The following is an 11063-nucleotide window of genomic DNA, read 5'->3' on the forward strand; positions in this document are numbered from 1 at the left end:
GAAGCCCTAATAAGCAGGCATATACATAGAATGAAGGCTACTGCTAAGTTTGTAAAGCCGCCCTGAGTCTTCGGAGAAGGGCGGGATATAAATGGAATTAAAATAAATAAAATAAATAAAAATAAATATGATTTAAGTCACTGAAATTTGGTGGGTTGAAATGCAAGACTAGCATGCAAGGATTGAAGGGTATAACAAATAGACCAGACATAGGGGAAATATGGTGATATATGTGAAATACATGCACATGTTTAAAGATCCAGGAATCTTAACACAATGGTTCAATGAAGAGCATTTGGATAAGAAAGAGAAATAAAAATTCTATTACTAGGGGTGACGTAGGAAAATTACAGAATGCTAAACCAAGATTTGTTAATAGATACCATTCCCTCCTAAATTAGATTGTAGAACTTTCTTGGAGACAGCATTAATGAGAGATTTCATTAATATCTGTTAACACATCTGTTGAATCTCAAAAATTAGTCTTTCTAATGTTTCATTTCTCCAGAAGATTGAAGAAACAAGACCATAAGTTTTAGACACAAAGCCAAGAGGGCCAGTCTCTTTCTCTCATCCTAGGCAGCAGGCAATGGCAAACAAACCCCCAAAAACCTTGCCAATAAAACTTCAGGGACTAGTCTAGGCAGTTGTCATAAGTCAAAAACTGACTTGAAGACATAAAAAAACCCCTTACATGAGTTCCAATTCCACTGAATATAAAAACTCTTACCTTCACGTTTGGAAATAAATCACTTTTTGAAAAGTTTTTAGCCTCATTTCCACTCAGTAAAGAGTTGCGAATGTGTGCCACAATGTCATTGTCACTGTATCTTGGAAAAGTACAATTATCCATCCTGCAAAACATTAAATTATGTAAATGTAAAAATTTGCATAAGCAAACAAATCCTTGTGTGTAGCAGCACTTGGCCAATCTTGCCTGAAAAACAAAAGGGACAAGTACAAAAAATGGAAAGAGGGACACATAACTAAGGCAGAGTATCAGCAGATAGCCCAAATCTGCAAAGATGAAGTCAGGAAAGCAAAGGCTCAGTATGAAAGAAGCTTGCAATAAAAGTCAAAGATACTTGGGAAAAGATTTGGGTGAGAAATGTAAAATTTACACAGGCCCAAAATTTAAGAGAGAACTTTTACAAAATGTTTTATAGGTGGCATTTAGATCCTAAAAAATTAGCAAGTATGTATCCGAACTGCCAGCCCAAATGTTGGAGGTGTGGTTGTGAGGATGCAACGTATTTTCATATATAGTGGACTTGTAAAAAGGTTAAAGCTTTTTCGATTAAAATTTGGTGGAATATGCAAAAGATATTCAAGAAAAGGATAAAGTTTTCTCCGCAATTGTTTTTATTGGGTATTATCACAGATACCACCGTTGTAGATATTAAATTGATGTTGAATTTAATTATGGCAGCAAGACTTTTAGTAGCGCAATATTGGAAGAAGGAAGACCTGCCGACTATAGAAGAATGGACTTTAAAAGTTTCCAACTTGGCGGAGATGGCAAAGATTTCAGCGTATTTGAAAGAATAATCGCAACAGAGATATACCGTGGAGTGGAAGAGATGGATAGATTATATTCAGAATATGGGACTAAAAAGTTTCACTTAGCATTTGAATAAGTAGCGGATTTATATGATGTATAGTTAGCTTGTAGTTATTTTATTAAGAGTTAAAGTGTGATAGAATTTAATATCTTATTGTTGTTTGCATATTTTAGATTATGTTTGTTTGTATTTTTATACCCTGTATTTAGCTCTGGGAAGTCGGGGAGGGGGGAGGGGGAGGGGAGGGGAGAGTTGGGGAGGTTTGGGGAGAGGGAGGGGAGGGGTTTTGTATTCAAAAATGTACTGTAAAACTTTTCAATAAAAAAAATCAAAGATAATAAAAAAATTAGTTAAGCAGTTCTGCTTTCTCTCTGCTGCCTGTTACTTCCTTACCATCTTCTCTCTTAAGTGGACTTACTGTTTCCTTGACTTTTTTTGTTATTTATATTATTTCAACATATAAATAATAGGCAGCAGAGAGAAAGCAGAACTGCTTAACTCATTCTTTGCATCAATCTTCATGCAGAAACTATAGCCCAACCTACCAAAAACCTAACTGTAAAAGACAGACTAGAAATAAAAATTAAAATAAACAAGAAAATGGTTAGAGAATACCTATCTGATCTTAATGAATATAAATCGCCAGGACCTGGTGGATTACATCCCAAAGTTCTGAAGGAGCTGGCAGATGTTATCTCAGAAGTCAGAACCATTGTACCATATCTTTTAAAAATCCTGGAATACCAGGGAATTACCTGAGGATTGGAAAAGAGCTGATGTGGTTCCCATTGTCAAAAAAAGAGAAAAAAAAGAGACCCAAGAAACTACAGACCAATCAGCCTAACATCAATACCTGGGAAGATACTGGAAAATAAAACTAAAAACAGATCTGCAAACACGTAGAAATAAATAAATGTTATAACTAAAAGCCAGTACAGATTTGTTAAAAACAAATCATGCCAAACCAACGTCATTTCATTCTTTGTCAAAGTAACTGTATTAGTAGATCAGCAAAATAGTGTGAAAATAGTATACTTAGACGCAGTGGCGTAGCGTGGGGGGTGCAGGGGGGGCCGGCCGCACCGGGCGCAACATCTGGGGGGGCGTGCTCGCACTCGCAGCTCTCTGCCCCTGCCTGGCTCACTCACTCTCTCTCACTGCAGTGCTGGCTGTGCGAATCCGATCCGAGCCACCGGGTCGCCGCCCTCTGTGGAGGGGGGGGGTGCAAATTACTTGCCTTGCCCCGGGTGCTGACAACCCACGCTACGCCACTGCTTAGACGTCAGCAAGGCATGCAACAAAGTAGATCACAGCCTGCTTCTTGGTAAGCTAGAAAAATGTGGAATAGACAGCATAACCAACCAGACAGATTTGTAATTGGCTGACAAACCACACTCAAGAAGTCCTTAATGGTGCTATGTCTACATGAAGGGCAGTAAGCAGTGGCATACCACAAGATTCTATCTTAGGCCCAGTACTCTTCAATATCTTCATAATTTAGATGAGTTAGATGAGGGAATAGAAGGGGAACTCATCAAATTTGCAAATGACACTAAGCTGGCAGGAATAGCCAACACCCCAGAAGACAAGCTCAGGATCAAAAAAGACCTTGACAGACTTGAACAATGGATCCTATCCAACAACATGAAATTTAATCTAATTTAATTTAAGCACAAAGAAGAGCAACTAAGATAATTAAAGGCCTGGGGACTAAAACATATGAAGAACAGTTGCAGGATTTGTATTTGGCTAGCCTAGAAAAAAGGACTTAGGGTAGACATGATAGCAGTATTCCAATATTTGAGAGGTTGCCACAAAGAGTAACTTATTTTCCAAAGCACCAGAGGGCAAGACAAGAAACAATGAATGGAAACTAATCAAGGAGAAAAGGAACCTGGAATTAAGGAGAAACTTCATAACAGTGAGGACAATTAGCCAGCAGAGCAGCTTACCTTCAGAGGTTGTGAGTCCTTCATCACTGGAGGTTTTGAAGAAGAGACTAGACAGCCACTTGTGTGAAACAGTATAGGTCTCCTGCTTGAGCAGCAGGTTGGACTAGAACAGGACTTTTCAACCTGTGGTATGCAGCACCTGGCTGGTGGTACACGAGCCCTAGCTAATTGTTGTGGGGGCTACAGCTGATACAGCCACCCAGAAGCACGGATCAGCTGTAGCCCGGCACTGATCCTAGAGCAGGGGTGTCAAACTGCCGGCCCGTGGGCCGGAGCGTCACAGAGAAACCGGGCCCATCCGATTCTTGGCAATCGAAAAAAGTTCCGATACGTCGCAACTTTGACGTGCCTGTCCTAGAGCTTCAGTTAGCAAGCAGCATGTTTTCCAGAAGTGCAAGTGAGCTGGGCAGAAGCCCAGGATTGGTGTGTAGCTACAGCTGAGCCGCACTTCTGCGGAGCCGCCCAGAAGCACGGATCAGCTGTAGCTGCACACACCGATCCTGGGCTCCTGCCCAGCTCACTTGCTTACGGAAAACATGCTGCTTGCAAGTTGCACTGTCCTGGGAGGATCACGTGATCCCCTTTTGCAACCTTCTGAGAAGCAAAGTCAAGCCGGATTCAATTAAACAACTCTGGGACTAACAACTGCAGGGATTCACCGAACAAACATGGCAAGAGAAATTCATGAAATGGGGCAAAACGAGGCTGCGAGCATGCGCGCAAGGCTCTCAGCGATGGCGGCTTTTGTGTGAAGCTTGTGGTGCCGCCACTGCCAGGCTCGCGGTAATGCTACCACCAGCGCTAGGATCGTGCCATGGTCCGCAGCAATGTCGCCCAGGTGCAAGGATCGTGCCACTGCCCCCACGCAAGGATCACGCCGCAGCCCGCAGTGATACTGCCCCGGCAGGAGGCTCACACCACTGCCCCTGTGTGAGGATTGCTCCGCGGCCCACCTGCCGCTGACACCACCTGCACAAGGTTTGCAGCAATACTGCCACCCTTGTGATATTAGTGGCACTGTTGCCGCCCACACAACACTTGCAGCAACGATGGCACAACGGGTGAATACACATGCACATCCGCACTTCTGGGCGGCTGTATCAGCTGTAGCCCGGCACTGATCCTGGGCTCCTGCCCAGCTCACTTGCTTGCAGAAAACATGTTGCTCGCTAAGTGAAGCCCCAGGATCAGCGTCAGGCTATAACTGATCCTGGGGCATCACTTAGCAAACAGTATGTTTTCTGCAAGCAAGTGAGCTGGGCAGGAGCCTAGGATCAGTGCTGGGCTACAGCCACCCTTCTTTCCTTCCATCCCTCCCTCCCGCTGTCCTGCGCTACGCCACCCAGACCCCAGCCTGGTTTTGGCAGGCAGTGATGCATTCTCACCACATGGAGTGGCCAGGCGAAGTGAACCAAAGGCATCACGGCCCTGCCTGTGCGCGCACAGAGGAGAGCGCATGCTTGAAGGTGGCTGCGCGCGCACCCCTCCTTTGCCCGGGGTTGTCGCCCTAACATTAAGAAAACATCTCAATCAAATGCAATGCAGATTATACGGCTCCAGACAAAATAACAGATACTGTCAAATTTGTGTACCTTTTGAAGATATACATACAAGGGATTTCTATCAATCTAATTTATGAGCCAAAATAGAGGAATTAAATTGGAAAATCAGAATTCATGGAACGAGTCCACTATCTTTTATCGTGCAAAGTTACAAGAGTTGTGAGTTTTCTTGGGAAAAGATTTTGGAAATTGTTCTTAAATCAATTTAAATCCTGTAAGTTTTGTGGGAAGTCAGCCCCCAGAGAAGGAAATATTAAAAGGGCAGAAAAATATATTTCTTCAAAGGATCTTAAAGAGGCAGAAAAGCATGCCCAGTTTTTTCTTAATAGCCCCAAGACTTCCTCTCCCAAGCAGAAACCAGCTCTGTAGAAAAGCAGATGTAAACCATTCAGGAAGGTTGACGCTAGAAGATTAAGAAGACAAAGACACCTAAAATCTACATACCCCACCCAAACTCTAAGACAGGACACAATAGGATTAACCCACAGATGCCAAAGGGCACACTCAGACTCATGTCAAAATACATGACACAGGAAATACAAAGCCTCAAACAGGAACAGGAAACAACCTCAAGAGCCCCAGGGGGTATAAAAACCCACTCTCTACATGTGCTCTCTCTCTTTCTTCCAAAGCCATCTTTCTGTATGGCACTCTTCAATAAACTACAACCTTCTTTCTAAAGCAGTCTCCATGTTGTTTATTCCCAGCTTGGAATGAACCATGAAGAAGACTTTTCCTTCAACAGTTTACTTATAAGTTTAAATTACTAAGTAAAAAATTACTTTAACATTGTATAGATGCCATTTATTTCCGCCTACGAAGCCGCCAGTTGACATATTTGATGATATGAGAATGGAGAACATTATATTACTCCATGGAAAATGCTACTTTGAATTAGATGTAACGGCCAAGTAAATTCAAAGCTTTATTTCAAAGTTACTTATTTAAGCATTTTATGCTTTCCCCTTGGCTTTATGATGATTTCATAAAAAATAACCAACCCAGAATGCAATAGACTTAGAAAAGCCTATTTTGAAAAGACAATCCAAGTTTTATTACATTAAAAAAGAAAATTCAACATGCTATTCCTACTAATCGTAATCCCAATGCTATATCCCTGTATGCTGTATAACAGCTGCTTGATAATCACCAAAAGGTTACTCAGTTAGTAGAGGAAATTCTTAAGTTGCCTCAGCAAGTTCAGATAGCATTATCATCCCTCAGGAGTCTCAGGGGAAAAAAAATAGCATTGGGGCACAGGGGCTTGTTTCTAAAAACTTCAAAGCCTCTTGCAGTTCCTATGCCAGACAAAAAGAAACTAGAGCAGACATGTCAAACACAAGGCCCGGGGGCCGGATCCGGCCCGCGAAGTGGTTTCATGTGGCCCGCGAAGCCATCCTGGAAACAGTGAGGGAACGGCCCCCACTGCCTTGGCCGTGGCCCAGAAACCCTCCTTCTGCCAGAGACCCTCAGATCTGTCCCACTCCTGCCCAGGCCCCCATAGGCACCCTTGATGCGAACGATGTAGAGCTGGCCACGCCCACCCAGTAGGCCATACACACTCTAGCCACGCCCACCCAGTAGGCCACACCCACCCTGGCCATACCCACCAGGTGCCCTGAGGGCAACCGCAATGCTGATGCGGCCCTCAATGAAATTGAGTTTGACACCCCTGAACTAGAGAGTCAGTGTGGTGTAGTGGTGAAGCTGGACTAGAAAGCAGCAGATTGTGAGCTCCAGTCCTCCCTTGACCAAGAGAGTTGGCTGGGTGACTTTGCCGTAGTCATTGTCTCACCGTCAAACACACCTCAAAGGGTTGTTGTTACTGTTGTCACTGCAGTAGGCGAGAGTATTAAAGTATATTTGCCCCCTTGAATTATATATTACAAAGTTGAGGTGAAAAACCCACCTGTGAGGAAAATAGGAGGCAGAAGTATGTTTGCCACCTTGAGCTGTTCCAAATTAATATTACATTTAATAACGGCAGCTAGACTTTGGGTGGCGCAACATTGGAAGAAAGATGATTTACCTACAATAGAACAATGGACACTTAAAGTAATGGATGTGGCTGAAATGGCAAAAGTTTCAGCATATTTGAAAGAACAATCACAAGAAAAATATATTTTGGAATAGAAAAGATGGATTGATTATATTCAAAACAAATATGGGACTAAAAAATTTCAAATAGCTTATGAATATTTTTTAGCGATTATAGATGTGTTATTATAATTATCTTAGTTTTGTTATAAGGGAGTTAAAGAGTGGAAGGTTTGTTCATGTTTTAATAGATATTTAGCATACGTTTGCATAAGATTGTTATATATAATACCCTGTATTCTGCTTTGGGAAGTAGGGGAAGGGGGAGGAGGGGGGTTTATTATTAAATTTTGTAAAACTTTTCGATAAAAAAGGAAAAAAATAATAATAAAGGCGGGGTAAAAATTAAGTAAACAATAACAGTTGCGGGTTACGCGGTGGTCGAAAGAAAACGCGTATTTTGAGTTTACGTAAAAGAGCGACTTCTTCACTTTCCATCATCCACCAGACGACCCCCATCGTTAGAAGCGCTACTGCTTGTCCTCCACCAACCTCACACACACACACACACACACACCCCGCAACCCCAAGCCGGATCCTCCCAAGCAAGTTTAGGAAAATACAGCCATCCTCTTCAAGGCACGGACGCCCATTTGAAGGGCGAAGGCTGTTCTCTACCCCTTTTCGCAGGTCACGAAAGCCTGGCCTCCCTTGCCGGAGTTGCTCTTACGTGGAGGCAGCCTCTCTTCCTTCCCCGGAGAGAGCTACGCTGATGAAAACACGGACGACGGTTGAGCAGAAGGAGGAAGCTCTCAGCAATCCCCCCCGTTACCCCAGCAAACGGAATGCGCCGTTCGAATTTGGCGGGAGCTCCACCCCCTTCCCGTACGTAACTTTGCGTTGCGGCGAAAAGGCTCTTGGCTTTCGGCCATTTCGTTGGACTGACGAAGGCCTTACGCTACCGGGGAACGTGGAGGGAGCAGAAAGCCGCCTGTCGGCTCTTCTTCTTCTTAATGTATTGTTGTTGTGTCCGACAACGTTCCTCCTCTTAATGTATACCGACTGCTTTTCTTGAAGCGCGGAGCAAGGCTTGGATAGACGGCTTCCACCCACCCATGTAAAGCAAGAAGAAAATCGGCATAGTAACTTCCTATAGGCAATGGCTGAAGTCCAAAAATTGGAGAGCCGGAGATCTCTAATGTCCCCCCCACTATCCCGTAAATCAGGGGGTCTTCAAGCTGGGCCCTTTTGCGACTTGTGGACTCCAACTCCCAGAATTCCTCAGCCAGCGTGGCTGGCTGAGGAATTCTGGGAGTTGAAGTCCACAAGTCGCAAAAGGGCCAAATTTGAAGACCTGCGGTAAATCCTCCGTGTCTTCACATCCCAGGGCTGCTTCCAGCTTTGAGTTAGCAGCTGGGTGGTTCCCAGTGCCGCCACTTAATTTACCTCGACTCGTGTCTTCCACTTAACCCTGACATGTGAAAAAACTAGGGCTCTTAACCTGTGATGTTGCCTTTCTTGGAGATTAAAATGGGATCAATAAAAATGAATATATTTTTAAAAATATTAGCCCCCTTTTCTTATATTGTACAGGCAGATCACCAGACTTTTCAGCCTATCTTTTTCTCCTTGGAGAATAGGTCGGTCTTGTCAGAGATTTTAAAAAAACAGTTATTAGGAAAGAAAAGCAAAATCAGCTGGATAAAACCTTCTTAAAATTTATCCAAAACGCAAAACTAGAAGAGGCCACAAGATGGTGCTAATCTGCTACAAATAGAGAACCCTGCCCTAAAGTCTCTGTAACAATGAATAATTTTAAATATATTAATAAATGATTTCCATAAAGAAAAAAAATCTGGAATATGGTAGAACCTGAAATAGGAATTCAGCATTCAGTTTCATATACTGTATTATAAAAAAATATATACAGTAGAACATTGAACATTCAAGAATATCACCTAGGTTCATGACTAGACTTTTAGTAAAATTAACTATTAAAATTCCCATTAAACAGTTGTCCAATTATTTTGGCATCCCCGATTCCAGGCAAGTTCAAATTTTAAGTTTTAAATTCCAGTTTCCAATTTAGCCCAGTGCTTGCAACTCTAGTTCCCATTTTCTTCCTCTGTTTCCCGCTCCAATTCTGCTTTTATTTAAAATGATTCTAAAATATCTTTTCATGGACAAAGTCAAAAGTTGCTCATGTTATCTGCCATAATCCCAGGACTTCCCACATTTTGAGAATGGATGGGTGGGTGGATGCATGGATGGATTTCTGGCATAAGGCTGACAGATTGCAGTATTGTGAATGCAGACTGATATTCATAATACTTCTGTAAAAAAGACAAGAGAATCAGTGGGGACTTGGGATCACTTATAACATCCAGGAATGCCTGCATGCCAATCCTGAGATTTTATTTTAACATGTTATAAAGAACATGCAAATAGGACAACATATGCACTAGATATCAATGCTGCTAACATCGGATGTTTTTGCTTTGACAACATAGGAAGATGCTGTCTTTTTCTTTCTTAGCTTTACTCTTAGAATGTGATGGGAGTTAATTAGACATAATTCTGGAGCTTTTGAAATAAGAGATGATAAGAAATGGTGGGTTGGAAACAGGAGGGAAAGCTTGCATTTCAAACTAATTGGAGAATGTGATTTATGACTGTAAATTAGGGGAGTGAATTGTGCTTGATACTATGTGTTTAGGGGAGGGGAATTCAGATTTCAGCTTCAACCATGTATGTGCTGAAGCTATGCTTTTCTATTAAAGATTCTTTAAGGTAAACAATGCCTTGAAATTCTTTGAAGAGTTTCATTTGTCGGAACCATGAGATTAGATTTACTTCCATCCATATGAGAAACTTCATCAAAATTCTTAGTGACCGTCTTAGATGCATGTTTCAGCGTACTTCAGTTGCCTATGAGCTGTGAAGCAGTGCACCACAAAGTGGCACAATGAAGATGTCAGCCACAAGCGCTGGCAAACTAGCAGAACAAAATACAACTAGACCACAGCTATTCAGCCACAGTTCATGACTGTTTCATTATGAGGCTATGCCTTTTACAAAATCAGCAAGGCATCTTCATGATGCAGTTGGCAGAATGAGCCCTTAGTTTTTGTCTTTCTATGAAACAGGAAGACAGTGGCATCTGCCAATAAAAATAACATCATGGTTCAGTATGATTCAACCCAAAATGAAGCAAAAATTGACATTTTTTTAAAAAAACATAAATTATATTTTAAAGATCTCTTGTGAAACCATAAAGTTATAGACCCCTGGGAAGAAAAAGGAATAAAAAATAGCAATGGCTTTGAAATTGTACTTTATGATTTATAACTATTGTTCATTCTTCCTAACAAGCATACCAAATGGACTTAAAAGTCCAGATCGCAGATTTCGTAAAAAAAAATCATGTTTTTATATATTTCTATTTTTTTTAGTTTCATTGTTTTTAATGTGAAAAACCTGTCTTTTTATTCCTCTCTTGTTCATATGAGAGAAATCTTCCAAATGGGGAAGCCAGCAGGAAATCAGAAGTTGGTCCTGCTCTTGCCACTTTATCTGTCCCTGCTCACTAGTGTTGGCCAGCAGCACCCCCCACACCCTACTAGGGCACAGGGAGCGCCCGCACAACTGCCCACACTTAATAACACCTGTGCACAGCAACTCCCTCGGTCACTATTTACAAATATTGCATTGCAGGAAAAGTGAAATTTCTAGAGAGGTTCCAAGCAACATTATTTGTATAAGTTACACTTAGGCAGATTATTTTGCTTTACACTTAAGAAAATGCATTCTCATCTAGCAAAACTGACTCACATGAATAGAAGGATAACAGAAATATACGATAGACAGAACTTTATTTTGATCATTGACCAATAAAAGTAAGAAAATGCATTCTCATCTAGCAAAACTGACTCACATGAATAGAAGGATAA

The 11063-nt window shown here is 41.9% G+C and overlaps 1 protein-coding gene across 1 annotated transcript in view; it reads right to left on the bottom strand.

The window, feature by feature from the left end:
- Positions 1-8028, bottom strand: part of NUF2 (NUF2 component of NDC80 kinetochore complex) — a 30535-nt gene extending 22507 nt beyond the window's left edge. The window contains exons 1-2 of the mRNA XM_083357557.1: positions 7844-8028; positions 731-854 (exon numbers count right to left, since the gene is read on the bottom strand). Of these exons, the coding sequence (XP_083213683.1) occupies positions 731-853 (123 nt within the window). The 5' untranslated portion in view covers position 854; positions 7844-8028. The remainder of the gene's footprint in view (positions 1-730; positions 855-7843) is intronic.
- Positions 8029-11063: the final 3035 nt, after the last annotated feature.

Source organism: Vipera ursinii, assembly GCF_947247035.1.
Source record: "Vipera ursinii genome assembly, chromosome: 3".
Classification (NCBI taxonomy): Eukaryota; Metazoa; Chordata; class Lepidosauria; order Squamata; family Viperidae; genus Vipera; species Vipera ursinii.